We start from the raw sequence: 27,135 nt of genomic DNA, 5'->3' as shown, positions 1-27,135 counted from the left end.
CAGTCTGGATTGGAGGAGGCTGGCAGCGGGCTTTATTAACGGGGGCGGGTCCGGTGGAAGCACGCTGGGCTGGAGCGTGCGTTTCACTCGGTTACCGGGATAATATTGACTGTGCTTAAGCTTGCCTGCCGGGGGAAGCTCGTTAGCCGAAATATTTTTAATTAGTTCAGGGTACATTCTGACCCCTTTTAACAGTTGAACCTCTCCCTGTTGTATTGTTTCAGTTTAAAGGTCAAAAATATACCTGAAGCTGAATACTTCAGGCATACTTTTCCAATTTTGACCATTGCAGTTAAGCCAATCAAGCAAAAGGCCATTTTATGTTTAACCAGAAGAAAGTTAAGTACTGTTGCTGCAAAATAATTAAAAGTACAAAGTAACAAAATCATCCAAATCAAGTAAGAGTTAAAAATATTAAACTATTACTCAGGTAAGAGTAACTGTCTGGACACAGCATATAATTTATGATTTAATTAAGTTAATTTGAATGGAACATCAAAACATTCAATAAAGCACAAAATCTGGACTTGTCAAAGGATGGACACTAAAGACGAAAACCTGAAGGAATGAGCAAGAAACACAAATGTTCAAATTATTTCATATTGTTGACATTTTGTCACATGCAAATTTACTCATAAAGGGAAGAGGAACCAACACTGTATAATATACTGCTCAAGTTGGAGTACTTGTAAATGTAAATCAGTACTACCCAGCTTTGGAAATAATTTCTCTTCAGGACTATTTTAAAGCTTTAATTTGAATGGTGGACAGATATGACATGTTTACTATACAAAAGTATATATTTAGTCCATATAAGCCAATGGAAGGTAAAAGAGGGAATGTCACCTTGGTTGGGGGTCAGATTCTCTAATACTTTGGCCAGCAGTGGCTCAGTCGTTGAGAGTATGAATGTTGATGGTCATGTTAGACCGAATGTACTCACATAATTCAAAGAGCACGTCTTACGCAAAATGTATTTTTCTGTCTTTTAATCATGTCATAAAATTGTTCACTGATCAAAAACATAGCTGGAGTTAGAGTTGTGTTTAGCTTCAGTCACACTTTTTTTTTAAATGAATCTCGTTTTTCTTAGCTCGTCTTCTCTGCTCCTTCTCTCAGCCTCATAAAAACACTTGGTTTCAAATGTCTGTGCTGTGCTGTTTTTAGTTCATAAATCGTGACCAGACTTGTTCTGAGCATTGCTGCTGTGTACATTAGCATGTTGGGACAAGCTAGTTTCCTTTTCTCTGCTGCCAGTAGATACAAATCCTGACGGAGTGTCATGTGTGGTTTTCAGCACATACATTATTCTAAGTTGTATAACATGAGACAAACAGAAGTAAAGGTAGAGCACGTTTGAAGTACACTAACAATACAAGTAATGCAGAATATGTGTATCTTAACAGTGTACTTTCACCTTTTGTCACCTGTAGATGGTTTGATTGCTCCCTCTGCCTCAGGGCAGGTGTGGCTGTTGGTGAGCCACCTCTGAGTCACATGGGAACAGTCAGTGACTCAGACTCAAGGAGCTTCCCACATTTCCATAAGCAGTCCCATGATAATAACAGATACTCAGATTAATCATGTCAAACCAGATTCACATTTGTGTCACATCTTGATCTTAGTCATCATCAAACCCATTTCAATCACAAGCTGGTCTCAATTAACAAACCATAATGGCTGCGATTATGAATTCCTCTTTGGAAACAGGAGACTTTGACTCTGTCTCCTCAGGTCGTATGCAGTATAAAAGCTGCAAACTCTGTGCTCAGGTCAGTTTGATCTGGTGATACAGGCTCAAAATATTAAAATTAATTTGTTTTCTCAAATGAGTAAATTCTGTTTTCCCCAAAAAGGGTTTTGTAAATGCAAATCAGGCCGCATCATGCAGTCTTCATTAGGAAATTATTGTGTCTCTTGCAAACTTGTAAGAAAAGAGCTGATTGGCTGGAGCATGGAGGCGTCATGTTTCTGTCTGAAAAGCTGCTCTAAAGTAACAAAGGAACAGGTTTGGTACATTTGAATATATATTTCCTCATTTAAAAACCTGACATATTCTGAGAGAAAAGGTTTTATGACTCAGATAAAGCAAGATAAAGCAGTAGACCAAAAAATTAAAACAATTCTTAAATGTATGTTCTCAAACTAATGACAACACATTTCACTAAAACAGTTGCTCAATTCCCCCTGACATGAACAGAGGTAGAGGTAATTCCACAACTGTTTCCTAGCAACCATACTGAAAACTAAGGCAAAAATCCATATAAAGTACACAATGGTTAGGATATGATTGATAATAAAGCACTTTATTTTGTTAAATGATAGTTTAAAGTCTCAGAAAAGAGTGGATGTGCATTTTGGATGTTATGCCGACAATTGATTCCCAGAGACTTTAATTTTTATTGACAAACTGCAAATTGACTGATGTAAAACTATAATACATATTTACCACAGGAACGATCACACCCAGTCATAATCACACAGCGTTCCAAATTATTATGCATAATGTTATAAGTGTCATAAAGGTGTGTTTTGTTTGTTTTCCAGTGAAACTCGTGGATGGTTTTGTGTCTCAGGGCTCTTTGGGTCAGTGTTATATTAGTTTGCCAGGTCCAATTAAAGGAGAAACTACTTGAGAAGGACGTTCCACATTATTAAGCAGACCATCATTTTCAAGCACTATGGGAAAGAAAAAGGGAATTGTTGAATGCCTTGGACAAGGTAAGAAAACCTTAAATATTTCACCATAACTTAAGCGTGATCATTCATCGTACTATTAAGAGCTTTGTAGCACACACACATTTGTGCAGAAAAAGACACAATGAGGAAGGTTTCTGCCAGACAAATACATTGGATTAAGAGAGCAGCAGCTAAAATGCTGCAAACAGGTATTTTAAAGCAGCAAACAAAGCAGCAAAAAGGTATTTTAAAGCAGCAAACAAAGCAGCAAACAGGTATTTTAAAGCAGCAAACAAAGCAGCAAACAGGTATTTTAAGCTGCTGTTGCCTCTGGACATAAAGGTGTAGGATCCTCCAGATGCATAAACCTTCTATTCGGCCCTTAACCAATGCTCAAAAGGAGAAACAGCTCCAGTGGGCCAGAAATCCATGAAGACTCCTTTTCAAACAGTCTTGTTCACTGATGATCACTCGATGGTCCAGATGGATGGAGGGTTGGATGGTTGGTGGACGGCCACCATGTCCCAACAAGGCTGCGACATCATCAAGGAGGGGGCGGAGTCCTGTTTTGGGCCGGAATCATGAGGAGAGAACTGGTCAGCCCCTTGTGGGTCACTGAAGCGGTGAAAATGACCTCTGTAAAGTATATGGAGCTTCTGACTGACCACTGTCTTCCACACAACTCCAGGTGTGGCCCCTCCACCCCTGACCACAGCCCTATTGAGAACCTTTGGAGCATCCTCAGGTGAAAGATCTATGAGGACAGGAGGCAGTTCACATCCAAACAGCAGCTCTGGGAGGTTATTTTCACGTCCTGCAAATTCAAGCAGAAACTCTCCACAAACTCACAAGTTCAATAGCTGCAGGAATTGTGGAGCTCCTGTCAAATAAAGGCTCCTATGTTCAAGTGTAAATATGACCTGCTAATGCTTCTTATTTTCAGTTCTTATATAACAATAACATGGTTTGAAGCTCTGTTGTGCATAATACTATGGAACAGTGCATTTTAAGTTTTTATTTTAAAAAAAGGTTTGTTCAAAAGGTTTGTTCAAATCGTACTCTGAAGGATGATGGCTTGAACATGTTGATGATGAATGTCATTTATATTGACTATTTGGCAAAATCAGAGAAAAATCTAAAAATATCATAATTTGATCTCATAACAGGCCTTATATGATAATAAGATAAGATAAGCCTTTATTTGTCCACACAATGGGGAAATTTCGGTGTTGCACTTAAGTAGATAAAACCGCTTGCCAAATTGAAGTTTGCGAGAGCGCGCGCGTGAGCTTCAATGTTTTATGGAGTATTTCATTGTATAATAACGGTAAAAAAATAAAGATTTCTACTTCGCGGATTTCGCCTATCGCGGGTTATTTTTGGAACGTAACCCCCGCGATAAACGAGGGATCACTGTACAGAAGTAGGAGAACAGATAAGTTATAGGAAGCTTTAAAAAACACTCTTATTAGAAAAAAACTCTTATAAACAAAACTCCTACAGGACCTCTCATATTCTTAATAAGAATAAAATAAAAAAGTAAGATAACATAAGACAAATAATAATAATAATTAAAGCCGCAAGCAGCAATGATCGGCCCTTGCCACGCCGCCACCGCCACGCCGCAAGAGGAGGGGGCGCTAACGCGCCCCAATGGTCCTTTTATTACGCCTACTGCTGAATCTGTGACGCTCTCACATCTTCTCCCCTTTGTTTTACCATCAAAAAACAATTTTATTTTGAATTCTTGGCAAAATGTTCGGCTTTACCGCACAGAGACCGTGACTTTTTGAATAAAAATGTGGATAACTTTTGATGGTCCACCCCTGAAGATGAGTCTCACCAAATTTCAGGTTAATATGGCTAACGCCCTGGGAGGAGTTTGTGAAAGTATAAAGTGTAAACATGTTTCCCCTGCGCGATGACCACTTCGCGGTCGTCATCCCAATGTAAAGTGCTCGTTTAGTGCGCACTTTTGCACGGGCTTCGCCCTCTTACAAGGGTAATGTTCCATTTTCCTACTACTGATTAGTATGCACGGGGCGTGCGTGAGTGAAAGCGTGCGTTAGTGAGTGTTTGAAAGTGGGCGAGCGCTTCGCGCTCGATTTTGTGCGCACTACGTGCGCACTTTCGCAGCCGTGCTTCGCATGGCCTTACGGGACTAATAGGCCTCTCGCCAGCTTGTGGCGCTCGGGCCTAATAATAGTAATCGTGGCAAAGTAAATACTCTTATTTACAGCTTGATCTAAAGAACTAATTGTTTAATCAAACAAATAATCTCTTGACTAAAAGATTATCAATCTAATAGTTAGTTGCAGCCTTTCTTACAATTAGTAACTGACAAAAAGTCCTATGTATGACAAATTTCACTAACTCCTTTGACTATTTTGTATGAAGAGGTTTTACTGCCAGATAAAAAATAACTGTGTCCACCGCACTAACGCCCTTAATATCATCAGTGAACACTCGTCTGACCTCTAGGTGGCACTCACTGGAGAAGCTCCGCCGTTACAAACACTTTTGGACAGAGGTCAGAGATCATTCTTCCACACCTAGACAAGGCTCTGGAATCATGTCCCTCTTATCAGAATCAGAAAAGGTTTTATTGCCATTGCCAATGAACAGAATTCACAAACATAGGAACTTGCTTTGGTGCAACATAAAACAATGAAAAATGATAAAACAACCTTAATAAAATCAAAAAGAAAAACTATTTAATCTGCCATAGGATAAAAATAGGCTTACCATGTGCACAACATTTACAGTTGAATTTACATATGTAATGCAGAAAGTGAACAGTGCAGTGAGTGATGGATTAAATTATTGTTAAAGTGACAGTGTTCCAACATCAGAGGGAAACATGATGCTGCAGACACAGTCAATAACAGCTTCATGGCATCAGAGGACAGCGTGGTTTCCGGGTTTTGTCGTTGGAGTGAAAGGCCTGCAATACTGTATAAATAGTCCTGCTTTAGTCCTTCTTTAGTCCTGCTTTAGTCCTTCTTTAGTCCTGCTTTAGACCTGCTTTCGACCTGCTTTAGTCCTGCTTTCGACCTACTTTAGTCCTGCTTTAGACCTGCTTTAGTCCTGCTTTAGTCCTGCTTTAGTCCTGCTTTAGTCCTGCTTTCGACCTGCTTTCGACCTGCTTTAGTCCTGCTTTAGTCCTGCTTTAGACCTGCTTTTGTCCTGCTTTAGTCCTGCTTTAGTCCTGCTTTAGACCTGCTTTAGTCCTGCTTTAGTCCTGCTTTAGTCCTGCTTTTGTCCTGCTTTAGTCCTGCTTTAGTCCTGCTTTAGACCTGCTTTAGTCCTGCTTTAGTCCTGCTTTAGTCCTGCTTTAGTCCTGTTTTGGTCCTGCTTTAGACCTGCTTTAGACCTGTTTTGGTCCTGCTTTAGTCCTGCTTTCGACCTACTTTGGTCCTTTTTTAGTCCTGCTTTAGACCTGCTTTAGTCCTGCTTTAGTCCTGCTTTAGTCCTGCTTTAGTCCTGCTTTAGACCTGCTTTAGACCTGTTTTGGTCCTGCTTTAGTCCTGCTTTCGACCTACTTTGGTCCTTTTTTAGACCTGCTTTAGTCCTGCTTTAGACCTGCTTTAGACCTGCTTTAGTCCTGCTTTCGAACTGCTTTAGTCCTGCTTTATACCTGCTTTAGACCTGCTTTAGACCTCCTTTAGTCCTTGTCAAAACGAGCGAGGAGTCTGTGTTAAGGTTTAGCTTGTGTTTAATCACACATTGTATTAACAGCAGTACAACGTGACCGCATTAACAGAGCGGAACTACTTCTGTATATCCGTACCATAAGGTGGAGCATACGCACTGTTAATAAGTACGGCAACTGGCAGTAAGCAAATAGCAAACACATAATCATTACTAGAATGATCTACAGTCATGTTTTAGTCCTGCTTCAGTCCTGCTTTAGTCCTGCTTTAGTCCTGCTTTAGTCCTGCTTTAGTCCTGCTTTAGTCCTGCTTTAGACCTGCTTTAGACCTGCTTTAGACCTGCTTTAGACCTGCTTTAGTCCTGCTTTAGACCTGCTTTAGTCCTGCTTTAGTCCTGCTTTAGTCCTGCTTTAGTCCTGCTTTAGACCTGCTTTAGACCTGCTTTAGTCCTGCTTTAGACCTGCTTTAGTCCTGCTTTAGTCCTGCTTTAGTCCTGCTTTAGACCTGCTTTAGACCTGCTTTAGTCCTGCTTTAGTCCTGCTTTAGACCTGCTTTAGACCTGCTTTAGTCCTGCTTTAGTCCTGCTTTAGACCTGCTTTAGTCCTGCTTTAGTCCTGCTTTAGACCTGCTTTAGTCCTGCTTTAGACCTGCTTTAGTCCTGCTTTAGTCCTGCTTTAGTCCTGCTTTAGTCCTGCTTTAGACCTGCTTTAGACCTGCTTTAGTCCTGCTTTAGACCTGCTTTAGTCCTGCTTTAGACCTGCTTTAGACCTGCTTTAGTCCTGCTTTAGTCCTGCTTTAGTCCTGCTTTAGTCCTGCTTTAGACCTGCTTTAGACCTGCTTTAGTCCTGCTTTAGACCCACTTTATTCCTTCTTTAGACCTGCTTTAGTCCTGCTTTAGACCTGCTTTAGTCCTGCTTTAGACCTGCTTTAGACCTGCTTTAGTCCTGCTTTAGACCCACTTTATTCCTTCTTTAGTCCTGCTTTAGTCCTGCTTTAGACCTGCTTTAGACCTGCTTTAGACCTGCTTTAGACCTGCTTTAGTCCTGCTTTAGACCTGCTTTAGTCCTGCTTTAGACCTGCTTTAGACCTGCTTTAGTCCTGCTTTAGTCCTGCTTTAGACCTGCTTTAGACCTGCTTTAGTCCTGCTTTAGACCTGCTTTAGACCTGCTTTAGTCCTGCTTTAGTCCTGCTTTAGACCTGCTTTAGTCCTGCTTTAGTCCTGCTTTAGACCTGCTTTAGTCCTGCTTTAGACCCACTTTATTCCTTCTTTATACCTGCTTTAGTCCTGCTTTAGACCTGCTTTAGACCTGCTTTAGTCCTGCTTTAGTCCTGCTTTAGACCTGCTTTAGTCCTGCTTTAGTCCTGCTTTAGACCTGCTTTAGTCCTGCTTTAGTCCTGCTTTAGACCTGCTTTAGACCCACTTTATTCCTTCTTTATACCTGCTTTAGTCCTGCTTTAGACCTGCTTTAGTCCTGCTTCAGTCCTGCTTTAGACCTGCTTTAGTCCTGCTTTAGTCCTGCTTTAGTCCTGCTTTAGTCCTGCTTTAGACCTTCTTTAGTCCTGCTTTAGACCCGCTTTAGACCTGCTTAAGACCCGCTTTAGTCCTGTTTTAGTCCTGCTTTAGTCCTTCTTTAGACCTGCTTTAGTCCTGCTTTAGACCTGCTTTAGTCCTGCTTTAGACCTGCTTTAGTCCTGCTTTAGACCTGCTTTAGTCCTGCTTTAGTCCTTCTTTAGACCTGCTTTAGTCCTGCTTTAGTCCTGCTTTAGTGCTGCTTTAGTGCTGCTTTAGTCCTGCTTTAGTCCTTCTTTAGACCTGCTTTAGTCCTGCTTTAGTCCTGCTTTAGTCCTGCTTTAGTCCTGCTTTAGTCCTTCTTTAGACCTGCTTTAGTCCTTCTTTAGACCTGCTTTAGTCCTGCTTTAGTCCTGCTTTAGTCCTGCTTTAGTCCTTCTTTAGACCTGCTTTAGTCCTGCTTTAGACCTGCTTTAGTCCTGCTTTAGACCTGCTTTAGACCCGCTTTAGTCCTTCTTTAGTGCTGCTTTAGTCCTGCTTTAGACCTGCTTTAGTCCTTCTTTAGTGCTGCTTTAGTCCTGCTTTAGACCTGCTTTAGTCCTTCTTTAGTGCTGCTTTAGTCCTGCTTTAGACCTGCTTTAGTCCTGCTTTAGTCCTGCTTTAGTCCTGCTTTAGACCTGCTTTAGTCCTGCTTTAGACCTTCTTTAGTCCTGCTTTAGACCCGCTTTAGTCCTGTTTTAGTCCTGCTTTAGTCCTGCTTTAGACCTGCTTTAGTCCTGCTTTAGTCCTGCTTTAGTCCTGCTTTAGTCCTGCTTTAGACCTGCTTTAGACCTGCTATAGTCCTTCTTTAGACCTGCTTTAGTCCTGCTTTAGACCTGCTTTAGTCCTGCTTTAGACCTGCTTTAGACCTGCTTTAGTCCTTCTTTAGACCTGCTTTAGTCCTGCTTTAGTCCTGCTTTAGTGCTGCTTTAGTGCTGCTTTAGTCCTGCTTTAGTCCTTCTTTAAACCTGCTTTAGACCTGCTTTAGTCCTGCTTTAGTCCTGCTTTAGTCCTGCTTTAGTCCTTCTTTAGACCTGCTTTAGTCCTTTTTTAGACCTGCTTTAGTCCTGCTTTAGTCCTGCTTTAGACCTGCTTTAGTCCTGCTTTAGTCCTTCTTTAGTCCTGCTTTAGTCCTGCTTTAGTCCTTCTTTAGTGCTGCTTTAGTCCTGCTTTAGACCTGCTTTAGTCCTTCTTTAGTGCTGCTTTAGTCCTGCTTTAGACCTGCTTTAGTCCTTCTTTAGTGCTGCTTTAGTCCTGCTTTAGACCTGCTTTAGTCCTTCTTTAGTCCTGCTTTAGTCGTGCTTTAGTCGTGCTTTAGTCCTGCTTTAGTCCTGCTTTAGTCCTTCGTTAGTGCTGCTTTAGTCCTGCTTTAGTCCTGCTTTAGTCCTGCTTTAGTCCTGCTTTAGTGCTGCTTTAGTCCTTTAGGACACACAGACCTGTTTGCTGTAGGTGGGCAGTGAATGCCAATAACACTTTAGGGGTTTTTGGCTTTTGTTTTCTGAATGTGATCACTGGTAATAGTAATAAGCCTTGTATTATCATCAGTAAAAAAATAATAATAATATGCTAGTATAAATAGGCCCTAGTATTGTTTTAGACATTATTATGTTTTTTTTCTCTACTATTAACAACAAGAAGAAAAATGCTTTTTAAATGGACTTTTTGATCTTCTTCATCAATTGTTAACTGCTGTGTTTTTATTACTGTTGTGAACTGCACTGTGGTCGACTCTGTTGTTTTTAAAGTGCATTAGAAATAAAGTCTGATTGGCTCTAACTCTGACCTCTGACCTCCAGGATTCACATGAGCAACTGAAGAGTTAGAAATGATTTCACTTTCATGTGGCTCTTGTAACATGTCTGTGTGTTTGTCTGTCTTTTATTCCCAAACACATCTACAATATGAGATTAGCTCAGAGTTTTGAATCAGCAGGGTCCATTTCCCTGCTCCCGCTGAAGGTTGTTGTTGTTGTTGTTGTTGTTGTTAATGTTGATGTTGTTTTCTGTCCTTTGCTGCAGAACCGGCTCCTGCTGGAAAACAGTTACAAACCATAGATCCCATTTCCAAACCTTTCAGCATTCATTTAAACAGATTTTTGGGAATATTTGTTTTAGTTTCCTCGTGTTGAGGGGCAGAATATTGAAATGTTTCCAACACAGAACGTAACGTTTGGAGACGGCGGCGAGAACTGTGACCCCGCTGTGACCCTGAGCGAGGGCGGAGCCTGCAGCTTCATTCACTCTATAATGCACACATCTCAGTCCCCTCCAGATCAGGTAAGACAAGATTATTGATCATTTTTATTTTAAAACTGGGCATAATCTTCATAATCGTGTGACTAATAATGCTTTGTATTCCAGCTGAAGAAGTGTGTTTCCCTCTGGGGTTCTTCAAAGTGCAGATCTGTCCTATAGAAACACTCATGTCACTGCAGAGGAATGTGGCTGAAGACCACTCCCAACTCCTCCTGAGCCAGTCTGCTCAGATTCCATCTTAGACTTTTAGACTTAACGCAAAACTATCAGCTCAGCTCAGCTCAGCGTTGAGATCTGAAGTCAATGTGCTTAAAAAACAGGACAAACGCTCTAAACCAGGACAAAATATCTAAACCAGGACAAAAGCTCTAAACCAGGGCAAATGCTCTAAACCAGGGCAAATGCTCTAAACCAGGACAAAAGCTCTAAACCAGGACAAATGCTCTAAACCAGGACAAAAGCTCTAAACCAGGACAAATGCTCTAAACCAGGACAAAATATCTAAACCAGGAAAAAAGCTCTAAACCAGGACAAACGCTCTAAACCAGGACAAATGCTCTAAACCAGGGCAAATGCTCTAAACCAGGGCAAATGCTCTAAACCAGGACAAAAGCTCTAAACCAGGACAAATGCTCTAAACCAGGACAAAAGCTCTAAACCAGGACAAATGCTCTAAACCAGGACAAAATATCTAAACCAGGAAAAAAGCTCTAAACCAGGACAAAAGCTCTAAACCAGGACAAATGCTCTAAACCAGGGCAAATGCTCTAAACCAGGGCAAATGCTCTAAACCAGGACAAAATATCTAAACCAGGACTAAAGCTCTAAACCAGGACAAAAGCACTAAACCAGGACAAATGCTCTAAACCAGGACAAAAGCTCTAAACCAGGACAAATGCTCTAAACCAGGACAAAATATCTAAACCAGGAAAAAAGCTCTAAACCAGGACAAAAGCTCTAAACCAGGACAAATGCTCTAAACCAGGGCAAATGCTCTAAACCAGGGCAAATGCTCTAAACCAGGACAAAATATCTAAACCAGGACTAAAGCTCTAAACCAGGACAAAAGCACTAAACCAGGACAAAAGCACAAAACCAGGACAAAAGCTCTAAACCAGGACAAAAGCTCTAAACCAGGACAAAAGCTCTAAACCAGGACAAAAGCACTAAACCAGGACAAAAGCATTAAACCAGGACAAAAGCTCTAAACCAGGACAAAAGCACTAAACCAGGACAAAAGCATTAAACCAGGACAAAAGCACTAAACCAGGAAATAGAACTAAACCAGGACAAAAGCTCTAAACCAGGACAAAAGCTCTAAACCAGGACAAAGCACTAAACCAGGACAAAGCATTAAACCAGGACAAAAGCACTAAAGTACCTTTGATACATATCGACCACAGCCAGCTCAGAACACACCAGAAGAGCTGCACACAACCAGGTCTAAACTAGGTCTAAACTAGATCTAAACTAGGTCTAAAGCAGGAGTTCAGTTCTCAAGCTTTTCACACCAAGTACCGCCTAAGATAATATTTGGCCTCCTGAGTAGCCCCCAATCTAAACTATATCAAGTTTACATTATAGGACTAAACATGGTGGTCTAAAATGAGAGCAAACCTGGTCTTAGATTAAACCAAACCATGGATAATGTAGGACTAAATAATGATTTAACAAATAAGGACAAAAACATTGATAGATTTGTCTCTAAATTGAAAAAAAATGTGCGTGAACAAGGACTAAAGGTCTAAACCAGGACTAAACCGGGTCTAAAACACCTCTAATAGATACTGGCCATTGCAGACTGGCAACACCCTTCTAAACCAGGACTAAATCAGGATGAAACCAGGTCCAACCCAGGTCTAAATCATCACTTCTGATATATTGACATAAACCAGACTGGGAACCCCAAGATTTGCTCTAAGCTAGGACTAAACCAGGACTAAACTGGACCCAAACCAAGTCTAAAGCCCCTCTAATGCGACAGGAAAGGCATTTGTTTTGTACTGTTCCTGTTGTTTATTCACCTGACTGTTGTGAAAGGAAGACACTAAATGATTCAACCCAAAGCGAGTGAAGCGTGTTTTATGAGAGTACATAATGTGCTCAGCTGATGTGGAGTGATGTGGAGTGATGTGAAGTTCACGTGTCACGGAGCATATTCTACAGCACTGCAGATCAGAAGCACGTCAAATCACAATCTGAACTGTTCCAACTCACAGACGCTGCCATTTTTAAGAAATACAGGATGATGTCATAATGTCTCTGGTAACTCTGTCGTGTTACTCCTCCAAACATGTTCAATACAAAGGGCTTCAGCTGGTTTAAAGGAGACACACAAAATCGACTTAAATGCGTTTTTGACCTTGTTTCAAGTGTTTCCGCATCATTAGTTTACTCAAAGTTGTATTTTGATTGATTCCTGCATGTTTGAGTTAATCCTGTTTTGTCCTTCAACTGAGGCTCAAGTGCTTTTCACCTCCCCCCTATCCCCGCCCACATCCCTGTACTTAGTGGTGATTATAAGAATAATTAAGAGTGACAAGTTCAAAAGGTAACATAGCCACTTTTCAAAAGCTAAAGCAAAAAAACATGTAACTGACAATCTGCTGCTTGTTACAGTGAACTGTCACTCTGAAGAGGCGGGGCTTATCAGTTCTGCAGTTTTGAACAGGAAGTTGTTGGACCTGTTTCTATTACTAAGCTGTTTTAGATCAATATTGTGGTTTACAATGAAGAAACTGTAAAATGAGGATTCACTTATATTATTGTTCAACACTATATTCTACAGAATGTCTCTTTAACATAAGATGAGCTGAATGTGACGCTGCAGGTCGACAGGTCTTCTGTGGTTTACTTAAATAATGTATCACATCATTTTGTCATTGAAATTGCACAAACTGACAAAATCAGGTTTTAATGTATTATTTTGTTAACTTAAAAATATAAAATCATTTCTGTTAGCTGCTAAATGTGATGATTTTTGGCCATTGTTTACAGTGTGGTTGCTAGGTAACAATTATGGAATTACCTGCTGTCTATGAACTGTCAGGAACTAAAAATGTAAAACTTAACAAGAAAACTAGGAAATATATACAATATCTAATGTTTGACTAATTAGAACGTGCAATGCTCATTATCTGTCATTTGTTTTACATAAACTTTAAATAGAACAAAGTGTTATTATCGTTCATATCACATCAGGCCAATGCTTGAAATACCCTTCTTATATTAATGTAAAGAAAACGTCATCTTAAACAAGATATACATTTATTAGTGTTTGGCAAAAATGATGAACAATTCATGTTAAACATTTAACATAAAACATAATAAAGTCATTAGGACAAAATCAACTGTGCAACGGTGAAAAACAAGGCAAGCTCAAACAATGCATTAAAAAAAATAAAAATATCTGTTTGGTGGAAACTCTTTGATTAATAAACGATGCATGGTTATATTTCTAGTATGTTCTTGGTTACTTTGGCAAACCGCACAAAAGTGAACATTAAATGTCTCAGAATCATTACGGATTACACTTTCTCTTAACCCGGTTTTACACTTTAAATGCAGTACCAACAGTTTCCACTGGATCTGCACCGTCACGTTTGGCAAATTCACCACATAAGTACAAATTCAAGTAGAAAAATGTGCAGAGAAAGTGATTATTGAATGGTATTAAAGCACAATAGCACTGACGAGGCGGGTTTTGGGTTCCAAGAGCAAGATTAAAATAAACAAAACATTTACAAATCTGACATTTTCAGCCAATATCACATAGACAGCTCGCTTCAAAGATGACGTAGCCCTTCAATGAAAAAAACAAGTTCATATGTAAATACACTTAGTACAGTCTTAAGGCAGACGAAGACGTTACTGTGCAGCTTTGGATCCACAAATATGAACGACACAAGTTGTGTGACATGTGTTTGGTCCACAACCAATCAGCAGTGACCGGACCAAGACTGACTCTTCTCCAGCAGTGATACATGGACTAAACCAGGGCTAAAGCAGGGCTAAAGCAGGGCTAAAGCAGGGCTAAAGCAGGACTAAACCAGGGCTAAACCAGGACTAAACCAGGGCTAAACCAGGGCTAAAGCAGGGCTAAACCAGGGCTAAAGCAGGGCTAAAGCAGGACTAAAGCAGGGCTAAAGCAGGGCTAAACCAGGACTAAACCAGGACTAAAGCAGGGCTAAACCAGGGCTAAACCAGGGCTAAAGCAGGGCTAAACCAGGACTAAACCAGGGCTAAACCAGGGCTAAAGCAGGGCTAAAGCAGGTCTAAAGCAGGACTAAACCAGGGCTAAACCAGGACTAAACCAGGGCTAAAGCAGGGCTAAAGCAGGGCTAAAGCAGGACTAAACCAGGGCTAAACCAGGGCTAAAGCAGGACTAAACCGAGACTAAACCAGGGCTAAAGCAGGGCTAAAGCAGGACTAAACCAGGACTAAACCAGGGCTAAACCAGGGCTAAAGCAGGACTAAACCGAGACTAAACCAGGGCTAAAGCAGGGCTAAAGCAGGACTAAACCAGGGCTAAACCAGGGCTAAAGCAGGACTAAACCGAGACTAAACCAGGGCTAAAGCAGGGCTAAAGCAGGACTAAACCAGGGCTAAAGAAGGACTAAAGCAGGACTAAACCAGTACTAAAGTAGGCCTAAACCAGTACTAAAGCAGGGCTAAACCAGGACTAAACCAGGACTACAGCAGGACTAAACCAGGATCAGCGCATTGGGAAACGATAGACACGCCCTTTTCCGTGCTGAATTCACATTCAGGTTACAATTAATCCAAACGTAAAAACTGTGTTTTACAAAGAAATGTGTTCAAGTATTCTTTCTTTGTGTGAATTCTTTTAAATAGATTTTAGTATGTGATACTCGAATACTTAAGGTGCAACTTTTCAGATTTATCAAATTATATTTAATATACATCTTTATCCGATGAAAGCAGATTTAGTCCAATCTAGTTCCCCTTAAAAACAGTCAGAATTGATAAGATCAACTCAAACCGTAATGTTGGATTGATCCTTTAAATGTATAAAGGCCGTTCTTATATTGTGCTGTGTGCTGGAGTTGAGAGTCGTAGGTGACCTTGGGGCAGGCAGCCTGCCGCTGGTATGAGAGGTTATTAAGACGTGAGAGAAGAGGAGCAGACAGGAGATCCGGCCTGCACTTTAACACTAACAGTTCCCAATCATTTTCTGAAATAGTGCCTGTGAAGAGTTGAATATTTCCCTTGTTTGAAGAGAATCCTGTTATGGAGTTATCCCATGCCTTCACATCTAAATGTACACCGTTTTGTACAAACTCTGTGGTTCTGGAAGTCCAATTCTCATTCCTTTTTCTGAGTCCGAGGTGGGGGCGTGCAGGGCTACAGTTTGGCTTGGCAGAGAGTAAACCGAAGCTGAAGAGCGCCTCACATTTTGTTGAAGCACTCCTTGGCATTGGACCACACCTGGATTCCCTGAGAACACAAGATACACAATGAGCTTTGTTGGTAACGCCAGGCTTTTGGAGAAAGAAGACGGAGGTCTGAGGGCTCCAAGTGAAGCTCCAAGTGAAGCTCCAAGTGAAGCTCCAAGTGAAGCTCCAAGTGCAGCTCCAAGTGAAGCTCCAAGTGCAGCTCCAAGTGAAGCTCCAAGTGCAGCTCCAAGTGAAGCTCCAAGTGAAGCTCCAAGTGAAGCTCCAAGTGAAGCTCCAAGTGAAGCTCCAAGTGCAGCTCCAAGTGAAGCTCCAAGTGCAGCTCCAAGTGCAGCTCCAAGTGAAGCTCCAAGTGAAGCTCCAAGTGAAGCTCCAAGTGCAGCTCCAAGTGAAGCTCCAAGTGCAGCTCCAAGTGAAGCTCCAAGTGAAGCTCCAAGTGCAGCTCCAAGTGCAGCTCCAAGTGCAGCTCCAAGTGAAGCTCCAAGTGAAGCTCCAAGTGAAGCTCCAAGTGAAGCTCCAAGTGCAGTTCCAAGTGCAGCTCCAAGTGAAGCTCCAAGTGCAGCTCCAAGTGAAGCTCCAAGTGCAGCTCCAAGTGAAGCTCCAAGTGCAGCTCCAAGTGAAGCTCCAAGTGAAGCTCCAAGTGCAGCTCCAAGTGAAGCTCCAAGTGAAGCTCCAAGTGAAGCTCCAAGTGCAGCTCCAAGTGAAGCTCCAAGTGCAGCTCCAAGTGAAGCTCCAAGTGAAGCTCCAAGTGAAGCTCCAAGTGAAGCTCCAAGTGAAGCTCCAAGTGAAGCTCCAAGTGAAGCTCCAAGTGCAGCTCCAAGTGAAGCTCCAAGTGAAGCTCCAAGTGAAGCTCCAAGTGCAGCTCCAAGTGAAGCTCCAAGTGAAGCTCCAAGTGAAGCTCCAAGTGCAGCTCCAAGTGAAGCTCCAAGTGCAGCTCCAAGTGAAGCTCCAAGTGAAGCTCCAAGTGAAGCTCCAAGTGCAGCTCCAAGTGAAGCTCCAAGTGAAGCTCCAAGTGAAGCTCCAAGTGAAGCTCCAAGTGAAGCTCCAAGTGCAGCTCCAAGTGAAGCTCCAAGTGCAGCTCCAAGTGAAGCTCCAAGTGCAGCTCCAAGTGCAGCTCCAAGTGCAGCTCCAAGTGCAGCTCCAAGTGAAGCTCCAAGTGAAGCTCCAAGTGAAGCTCCAAGTGCAGCTCCAAGTGCAGCTCCAAGTGCAGCTCCAAGTGCAGCTCCAAGTGCAGCTCCAAGTGAAGCTCCAAGTGAAGCTCCAAGTGCAGCTCCAAGTGAAGCTCCAAGTGCAGCTCCAAGTGAAGCTCCAAGTGAAGCTCCAAGTGAAGCTCCAAGTGAAGCTCCAAGTGAAGCACCAGGTGAAGCTCCAAGTGAAGCTCCAAGTGAAGCTCCAAGTGAAGCTCCAAGTGAAGCTCCAAGTGAAGCACCAGGTGAAGCTCCAAGTGAAGCTCCAAGTGAAGCTCCAAGTGAAGCTCCAAGTGAAGCTCCAAATGAAGCTCCAAGTGAAGCTCCAAATGAAGCTCCAAGTGAAGCTCCAAATGAAGCTCCAAGTGAAACTCCAAGAGAAGCTCCAAGAGAAGCTCCAGGTGAAGCTCCAGGTGAAGCTCCAGGTGCGTCAGTACATGTGAAAATGAATGCAGAAAGGTATTGTAGACAGAAGCTGTGTGAAATGGTTGTGTCAGATGCTTTTCTGTTACAACACCACATCTCTGCTGCTCCAAACCTCTGATGGTGCTGATGGTGCAGATGGTGCAGATGGTGCTGATGGTGCTGCAGGATCACACAGACAGCAGCAGCAGCTGCTTGTACCGTCCTCTGAACTTTTCAGTGGCGCCTGCTTTGCAGAGCCATCAGAACATCTCTGACCTCTCATTAGTCTAGTGTTGTCCAGCCCGGTCCAGTGCCTCTCTCTCCTCTGCTCTTACAGCACAGCCCTGACTTACAGCTAAACTGCAGGCTCTGACCCCCGTGTGAGAGGATGGTTCAGTCCGCTCTCATGCAGGACGAGCTCTGGGGTTTAATCATGTTATAGGTTTTTATATAATGTACTGCAGTTGGTTGCAGGTCTGACACAGTTGCACACGTGAGCGAGCGAAGAGAGGGCTCAGCAGTGGTGCGAGGCCCGGCCCACAGCTCTGTGACTGACTCTGAGGTGCATCGCTCCAAATGAGCTCCAGTTCAACGCTCTGTTGTATAATTGCATCGTCATTGGCGCTACAGCATCATTGTGGTTTTAACTGACACACGTGTTCATCTACATCATTTGTCTGTGCAAATAATATGTGCGAGTCACACCAGAGCCACTGTATGGGCCCCGGATGTGGATGATCTACATTTGGACATTTGGCCCCAGGACATAGTTTGGACATGCCTGCTTCATACACTTATTTAAAAGCAATGAAAGCAATTAACGACATTTCAAATACAATTATCACTCTAATCCAGGAGATTACAAACAATAGTCTGGGGCCAAATGTGGCCCTCAGACCAGTTGTGTTGGCCCTCAGGCTTCCTTGAGTGGAAAAGTGGCTGTTCTTTGTTTTAGGCGCTTCCCTCAAAGCTGATTAATCATGCTTTACACTGGGATTTAAATAAGTGTGTAATTATTTTCAAAAGTCTTATTTTCCATATCATTGCCTTTAGATACAATTACTCCTCAGTACATGTTTCCAGTAAGTCCCTTGGGGATGTATATACCCTCGTTAATACCTTTTTGCACATGCTGATCTGCATTATGGCGTAGCTGACGAGGGCTTCACGTAAATCCCGGTCTTTCTGCTCCTTGAAGCGCTCGATGTCGTTCCATGCCGACTGGACAAACTCCCTGAGCAGAGACAGAGACACAGAGCTAAACCATCATGTTTCCCTGCTCACGCCACCGTACAAACCATGGAGCGATAATATTATGATAAACATTCATATTCCAACTATTGTATGTTACTGCACAGAGTTAAATAATTGCAGATTGAATGTTCACCAAAGAAAAGAGAAACAACAAGTGCAGATAAAAGTATGGAGCATAGTTTATCACTCTGTGCTTGAACAATAAGATAATATATTCATTATTGTGACAAGACTTTGAATATGCCTTACTGCATGTCCAGATCTAGTGGAAAAGGGAGTGTTTGGCTCAGGCATTGCAGCGCTATAGCTCCCCCTTGTGAGCTTGACTGGACCTGCAACTCATCTATGATCAACCTCAATGTCAAATTTCTACAGCACATTTACAACACCAGGATCCCAAAGTGCGTCACAGGCACAAGTCACACTAACAAAGACTTACTTAGGACTGGTAATAAAGAGAAATAAACTCTATATGAAAGAGCTTTTTTCCTTCTGCAAAACGTTCATTTTCACATTTCATCAGTAGTATATTATCAGATTTATTAGATCAAGTTTTAGTATACATTTTAAAAGTACACCTTCTGTACATTTGTATTGTGCTCGTCCTATAAACTTGCTCTTGTGCTTTTGTGTTAATTAACTTAATATTATGTATGTAATGAAAACCACACATAACTTTCCAGGATTCACGAAACAAACGTAAAAGATTGTCACTTTTAAAACTTCGAATAGTTACCACCATAAGATTTCTTCAATACCTTCATGACATCATTAACCCAAATAATGAGAAGAATAATGTGAACCCTGGTGAACTGACTGGCACTCGTGGTTCTTCTCCTTGAGCTGCTCCTCTCCCTCCTGGATGCCCTGCTCCAGCACAGCCAGCCTCTGCTCCCTCTGCTCCTGGCTCTCCTGCCCAAACAGCTTAGAGGTCATGCCTTTGAGGGAGAAGACACGCACCGTCTGCAAGGAACACAAGCACACGCTCCGGTCAAAGACTGGGCCTTTACTTAGGAACATACGCAGACACTCCCAAGTGTAGGATTTAGAGTCAAATATGTCCGATGAGAGTGTTTTATTATTGTGCAGAGGAAACGGCGCTCAACAGTGACGGTCAAGTTCATTTTTGCCACAGAGAATTAGAAAAAATCTAATATAAAAAGTTAAAAGACGAGTTTCCTGTTAAACTGCACTGAAACCTTTGCCTGACACACAAAGGCCACAGGGAAGTGCGTGAATATTTCTGATCAGGAATATGGAGCATATGCCTCACTCACCCCTGTGGCCAGCTCCTCTCTCTGCTGTTTCTTGTAGGTCAGGTCCTGAGCGGCCATCTCCAGCTCATACTGGAGCAGCTCATGTTTACGACACACGGACCTGATAAACACACAAGCGCAAACCTTCTATAACTTCAATTCACTTTATGTTACTCAAATTATTTTTCTACTTGTATGTTCAAATGCCATAAGTCATTGCATCGTTGTGTAAAATAATCTTGCACTATTCTTCTTTTGCTAAAAATTGCTATTAAAATTGGTTCCATCACATATAGTTTAGTGTCATAGACCGTATAAATGAAGAGGCCCCAGACCATATGGCTCCAGCTAATGGCTAAGCCAATCATGGCTTGCAGTTATTACCGATTCTTGCATCATGTAAACACTGTACACGGGAATTACTCTTGCTCTTTTTCCTCACTCAGAATAGTGTTTTTGACATTCAGAAGGAGAGGAATTTCAAACCAGGATTAATCAAACTAGTGTGAATGAAGCTAATTGCTACTCCAGGTGTGTTTGTGATGAGGGACTATGTTAGAACATGGTTAAGCTCAAAAATGTCAATTTACATTGACTTTTAACTCAAGATGAGATGAACATTTTTTTTTTTAATTATTATGTTTATTATTTGATTTATTTTATCTATGTATATTTTTACCATTATTGTGCCATAATGTATTTTGTACAGCACTGATGGCTGTTTTGTAAATATGCTTTATATTAAATAAATGACCTTTTGAATATTTCTAGCCCCGTGTCCATCTCTCATCTGTTCCTGACGTTCTGCTTTATTACTATTGCAGTAGTGGTGTGAGGAAAGCAAAAGTAAAGTAGAAATTCCCCCCAAAAAAAACTCAAAATGAAACAACATTAGCAATGCACTCACCTCATAGAGTCAGTGTAATATAAATACTCTTTGAGCTGGTCGGCATAGTGCTCCTCCTCCTCTAGAATGTCATCTATTGAGGCAGAAAATCTACACACACAAACAGGAGTCATGACTTTACACTCGCGTGTGGTTTTACTCCTGCACAGGGGACGGTCACGCACGTGTCCATGTGATGTCCAGCACTCTGCAGACCGTCTCCCATCTCCTTCTCGATGGCGCTCCATTCACTGCCGAGGGACACACTCAAAACTGTTCATACTTTAGTACTTGGAGGGTAAGAGTTTAGAAAGACCAAGAAGTACCTGAAAATACGGCCATAATTCCCATGGACCTTGTAGACTCCGTACAAACGATCTGCTACTCTCTGAGGAAACAAAGGTGTGGCAGTTGACTAGTCCGTGTGTGTTTTTAATGAAATATGGTGACGGACATAGTTTATTCTTTTTGACATTTTAGTATAATTTGTTTTTGTTATATTGTTCTTTGTTATAAAATATCTTTTTGTATGCACTTTAGAATATGTATAGTCCAGATAATGACTACTATGGATGATAAATAAAAACACCTGCAGCCCAATTCTACCGACATAATATAAAGTGGTTTAACAATCACAGAGTCACACTGTGAAACAGAACTCATTTAAGAGTTAATCAATAGCCACATTTTTTGGACTGCTTCACTTTGGAGCAGATTGGTATGATTGGAAAGTGTCTCCACTGTCTTAAGTGAACCGCACCAGCCTATTTAAGTGATGCAAAGACCATGAGAGGTCTCGCTTTCAAAGTGGTCTGGGTACGTCTCCAGGGACGCTTTTGAGTGAGATGATTGGACAAGAGCAGAAAGCAGATATTAACAGAAAATAATAATTTCTCACCAAATACTGACTTGATCTTGTGATAAACCACCATATTTCCACTGATGCTAACTTATATGTTGAGTATGTTGACATGCTTAGCAAGACAAAGCTAGCACACTTTAGAATCTACTATCAAAATACCATCCATTATCAAAATACTATGATTTTGAGCCATGAGGCAAAATTTAAGATCATAAATAATTTGTCACATACAAACGTTTGCAGTGGACACCCGGCTTTAGAGGGATCCACTTTCTGTCATTTCAAACATTTTATTTTTCTACTTTTATTCAAAAACTTGACCACTTGACTGAGTTTACCACAAGTCCTACCAAACAATGTAATCATTAGAAAAGCACAATCATCCCTTTAAGGGGAAAGTATCATTACACAGTAGGTTTAGGTGAACAAAACGTAGTAGCATGTAACGTCATGGTTTGCATTTGGTTTGAATGTAGAAGGTAGAAAATGTAACATGTAACGAGATATAAAAGTGAGAATGTCTTGAAACGCTGGAGTACTCACCGCTCGCACTCGCAGCAGCTGAGAGATGACCGTGTTCAGCTCGTCACTGTACTGCTTTAGCGCTGTGAAACGCCTGTACAGTGGTTTTGCCATTAGTGAAACGGCTCAACGCTAATGTAATGAAACATTCCAATAGAGCGCCCGTGAACATACTTGTCTGGGTTTTTGACTCTGAATGACGCGCTCAGTGACTTCAGTCTGGAGTCCACCTGTGGAATCAAACAAATGACACACATTTGAAAAGTGTAAAAGGATTATGGACCAGTTTGTCTGTGTGTATTTTGTGTACCTTGTCCTGAAAGCCAGTCTCCTGAACAGCGTCTCTCCACCCTTTCTCCTGAACAACACAAATTACAGTCAGTTAAACAAAATCCAGAGAGAAATTAGGAAACTCCATTTAAGGGCTATGGAATATGTCGTAATAGAATTGACACTGCAATTTGAATTTACGCAATGATCAAATGGTAAAGGCTACAGATATTTAGGGAATAGAAAGTACCCTGCAAGTTTCTAAATCTTTTCCATAACTGCTGTAAGACTGTTCAAAACTCAGCTAAATATGTCCCATTTATTGCTCCTGAGCATGTTTAAAAAGTGCACAGTGAACTGGATCTTAATTTGAAAACCTAAATCACAATCAAGGGCTGGCTTTGATCCAGCAGCAGACTAATAGGACTTGGCTTCATTTGCAAGTATATGTATTCTAAATGTGTGTGTTTTTTATGCATTATAATGCTGTTAACTTAATAAATAAAAACACCTGCAGCCTTATTCTACCAACATAATATAACTGACTAAAGTGGTCACACTGTGAAACAGAACTCATTTAAGAGTTAATCAATAGCCACATTCAGACTGCTTCACTTGGAGCAGATTGGTATGATTGGAAAGTGTCTCCACTGTCTTAAGTGAACCGCACCAGCCTATTTAAGTGATGCAAAGACCATGAGAGGTCTCGCTTTCAAAGTGGTCTGGGTACGGTCTCCAGGGACGCTTTTGAGTGAGATGATTGGACAAGAGCAGACTGGTGAAAACAAGATGGTAGAAAGCAGATATTAACAGAAAATAATCATTTATCACCAAATACTGACTTGACCTTATGATAAACCACCATATTTCCACTGATGCTAAGCACGACAAAACTAGCACACTTTAGCATCAGCTGTTTCCTTTTTATTGACGCAGGACTAGGGATGCAGACCTAAACCCACGTTCAGGTTCAAGTCCGGATTCGAATCCAGAGGTTTAGGTTCAGGTTCGGACCTAATGAGTCCGGCTGAACTCATGCCATTTTTGCATAATGTTATAACAGCATAACACAAGCTACTTCACTAAATTAAGTTGAAGACACATGAACAAGGACGACTATCAAACACAAGGCTTAACTGCAGAGTGAAATAAACTCAATTTATCTGGTTTATTCACTGTTTATTAACAGAAGTTACAACTTACAAATCAAAAGCTACTAGCTAGCTGCTAAACAGTTAACACACATTCATGTGTTTTACTTGAGGAACAACTTTGGAACAAGAGCAAGTTGAGTATTGGTATTGGGGCAGCTGTTTCAGCTGATACTATGTTTGTCAAGTGTGTTAGTGGTTTGACTGGGCTGTTCCCCACGCTTGAAGTTTAATGCCTTTAGATACATTTCCACTCTTTAATTTTGCAGATCCATTGGCATCAAAGTCATGTAAATGTAGTGTAAAATATTTTACACTACACACAATACATCATATTAGCAGCATTAAACACAAGACCATATTTAACAACTGTAGAATACAAATACTATTACAAAATATAAGCTCCAATTAATGAATCCAGCAATTTAACAATATTACTTTGACTTAGTATTTACTTAGATGTATAAATATGTATATTGCACATTAACCACCTAAATAAATGCTACATCACAACATAATACAGTTATTTCATTCATATTGTAGCGACCCTAGTCTCTAGTGCGCGTGCGTGCGGTCTCTGGGGCGGGGCTAAGAGCGGGCTCAGGAGACCAGGTAGTTTTTGATGTTCCTGTTCCATCGCCATGGTTACGGTCAACAGTAACCAACTCTGTTCAAGAAATAAAGTGACAACTTGTGAGCACTAAACCAGCATTACTGACCTGAGCGAGAAGTTACAATATTTACACCCAAACCAAAGCACCACCCGCTCCTTTAACAAGCGTTAAACTAACTCACGGAGCGGCACAAGCGGCGACGCACGCGGCGGCTTAAAGCGGTTCAATAAAGTCAGTGATCTTCCCGAATGTTCGGTCTCTCGCGTCTTTAAATTCATTTCACCGGCTTCAACTTCTGCCGCGCGGATGACGCGTGCGTCGCTGATGCTCCGGGCCATTGACAGCGATGTCAGTGTTTACGTCTTTTCCAGCGCGAATTTCGCGATCCATGGAAGGTTTAGGATGGTTTAGATTCTAGAACGTAAAGGATATAGAATGTGAGTGGTAGATTTTTAGTCCAGAACCGAATCACCGGGGTTTCGGTTTTTTTGGACCTGAACCGAAACGTTTTTACAAGTCCGGATCCGGTCCGTCGTAGCGGTACGCATCCCTACGCAGGACACTCACGTCAAGACACAACTTTCATAATGCATAATTCATCTGACATAAGTAACTGGACCATGTGACACAGATGCAGAGAAGTGAAATGAATCCTGAAAAAACAGTAAACCAGGAGTAGTTTCCTGTATAGCCTATATACTGACGCTTTAGCCATGTCTCACAGCCACAAACTTACTACACAACTCTTTTGTGAATTGCAGGATCAACCTCATGATTAAATAGTATAATTCAGGTATGATTTTGACTTTTATTATTAAGAACACATGTCAGTAGCACCAGAAGCAGAGCTTTGTCTATCCTGAGCATGGAGACGTACTCTGCAGTTAGAAGAAGCGTTCCAAGGAGCTCTGAAGTGAGATGTAATAAAGCCTGTTCTGGAGGCGAGATGTGCACTCAACATTCCAAGCGACAAAGATCTGGTTAGGTTTCTAATTCTAGTTACAAATGTAGCTTTTGTTCTAAATAATGTAGATAAGATAAAAAAGGTACAAAAAGTTTCCACTTCCTAGTACCATGGAGTTATTGTGTCGATTGTGTTCTCACATCAGTCAGGAAGAGGAAGAAGATCTTGTCATTGGACAGAAGAGGATGTGATGCCACTCGTAACAGGAAGTTCTCCAGCCCCACTCTGCGCCGCTCCACAAAGTCAGGATCCAGGTTATCTGCAGACAGCTTGTGCCACACAAACTCTGCCTGCAACACACAAATGACAACATTGAGTTAGTACAAGTCACATCTCAAATGTGCTTCTCAGGATGGTCAAAAATATAAAAAAATCAGAAACTAGTTGATTCTAAAGCTACAATTGAAACTACCGAGCTACAAAGTAGCTCATCAGTAGCTCATGTTTTGGGACTGCTCTAATGTTCATAAATACTGGACAGTCTGCAGTCTGTCTTCAATACCAACAGTCCATCTGACTTTAGAACCACGGGCCTCTCATGTAAATCTCCAACAATGGAAACAATAGATGGATACCCATGCAATGTACTTTTGGCTGCAGCGAAAAGCAATAACAAGAAAATGGATGACAAGGACAGAGCTGACGACTAAGGACTGGACTGAAAATACACTGGATAATGATCAAATTGAGAAGACGTTCTGTGAATTTGAAAATAGACAGACTTGTCGGACATTGGGACAAACGAGACAGGTACATAGGAGCACACATGCCTGACTACCTTTCTTTGGACTGCTCCAATTATTTTTAGTTTTTTCACTCTTTGTATCCAATTCTGTTTTTTGTTTTGTGTTTCCATTTAAAGATTTTAAATGAACAAAATCTATCATTTTTCATGCACAAAAAACACGGGACAATCTGTCAGGATGTACAATTATAACTGAAAACAGTGGACCAGTACAGGTACAATACGTAATAGCATCACTTGCCCTTTTCTCTGGCAGAGGAGGGACGATGACAAAAGGGTAGGTGACCAGCAGGTAGGTGCGCAGCAGCTCAAACTCACTGTAGCGTCTCCACAGCATGTCAGGGACCGGAGTGCCTGCCTCGGAGTCCGAGTCTGCAGGCCTGAACCACAACAAGGACACATGAGAGACAATGTTTCTACTGGCATTTAGGACTGTAGTCCACTAAAGACACGCTCTGTGCATCAAGTGGTCGACTAAAAGGGGGAAAGGGTTTTCATAATTAGAGCCCCTCAAATCAGGATATTTTAGGCCGATCACAGATACCATGAGGATATTTGATAGATACCGCCGACATTGAATTTGTGTCAAAAACATTTTAAAATTACCGTTATTATTATTTATAATAATAAATATATGTTTGTATTAAATATAAATAATTGATTATCAAAAATGGTGGCAAAGGCGGTTAGCGCTCTTGCCTCCTAAGAAGGAGATCATGGGTTCATTTCCCGGACCAGACCAACATCACATGATCTCTGGGTGGAGTCTGCATGTCCTCCGTGTTACCGTGGGTTCTCTCCAGGTTCTCCGGCTTCCTCCCACCGTCCAAAGACATGCATGTGTTAGGTAAAATTGGCAACTCTAAATTGGCCCTAGTGAATGAATGTGAGCGTGAATAATTGTCTGTAATGTCTATGTCTCTGTTGTCCCTGCGACGAGTTGGCCACTGTCCAGGGTGTACCCCGCCTAAGGCCCAAAGTCACTGGGATAGGCTCCAGTCACCCGCGACCCCGAAAGGGAACAGGCGGTAGAAAATGAATGATTATTAAAAAGGTTTTTGATAATATGACGTTTGACCAAACCTAGTTTATAGTTCAAAGGAGTTTCTAAGCACTCGTGTGATGCATCTGGAGCGGCGAAACGGCTTTCATCCTCTGAGCACTTTGGAGAGTTTGAGGAAGGAAGACGACTCACTTTCAAATGCGACTTTGACAAAATCACAATGTGCTTTGCAATAATTTCACTTTACATTTGGTAACTGTGAAGTTTCTAAAAGAACATTTTCACAGGGCTATGGCTCTTTTTACATTTACGACATGAGTGAAATGACCCCTTTTGTTGGGTAAATCACCAGTGTGTGCGTGCCTGTAAACGCGTGAAGTCTGTGTGTTCTGTTCCGATGGGAAACCATTTGGCTCAGTCAGAGTCACTTCCTTTGGCTGATAGACCATTTACAGTTCTGCGTTTA

General features: G+C 41.6%; 1 protein-coding gene across 2 annotated transcripts in view; it reads right to left on the bottom strand.

Annotated features, from left to right (window-relative positions):
- Positions 1 to 15,138: 15,138 nt before the first annotated feature.
- The window catches only part of snx4 (sorting nexin 4), a 20,262-nt gene continuing 8,265 nt past the window's right edge, over positions 15,139 to 27,135 (bottom strand). Inside the window, exons 3-14 of one of the 2 annotated variants that reach the window (XM_072444226.1) lie at positions 25,904 to 26,046; positions 25,062 to 25,207; positions 22,233 to 22,280; positions 22,097 to 22,152; positions 21,944 to 22,016; positions 20,865 to 20,926; positions 20,724 to 20,789; positions 20,560 to 20,649; positions 19,674 to 19,773; positions 19,214 to 19,359; positions 18,262 to 18,376; positions 15,139 to 15,593 (exon numbers count right to left, since the gene is read on the bottom strand). In XM_072444226.1, the coding sequence (XP_072300327.1) occupies positions 15,546 to 15,593; positions 18,262 to 18,376; positions 19,214 to 19,359; positions 19,674 to 19,773; positions 20,560 to 20,649; positions 20,724 to 20,789; positions 20,865 to 20,926; positions 21,944 to 22,016; positions 22,097 to 22,152; positions 22,233 to 22,280; positions 25,062 to 25,207; positions 25,904 to 26,046 (1,093 nt within the window). In that variant the 3' untranslated portion in view covers positions 15,139 to 15,545. The remainder of the gene's footprint in view (positions 15,594 to 18,261; positions 18,377 to 19,213; positions 19,360 to 19,673; positions 19,774 to 20,559; positions 20,650 to 20,723; positions 20,790 to 20,864; positions 20,927 to 21,943; positions 22,017 to 22,096; positions 22,153 to 22,232; positions 22,281 to 25,061; positions 25,208 to 25,903; positions 26,047 to 27,135) is intronic. The other variant, XM_072444227.1, reaches the window with a different exon arrangement.

The sequence above is a fragment of the Eucyclogobius newberryi genome, unplaced genomic scaffold, assembly GCF_026437365.1.
Source record: "Eucyclogobius newberryi isolate DKJ021-1_F unplaced genomic scaffold, fEucNew1.0.hap1 SCAF_14, whole genome shotgun sequence".
NCBI lineage: Eukaryota > Metazoa > Chordata > Actinopteri > Gobiiformes > Gobiidae > Eucyclogobius > Eucyclogobius newberryi.
This window is presented reverse-complemented; position numbering and strand designations above follow the sequence as displayed.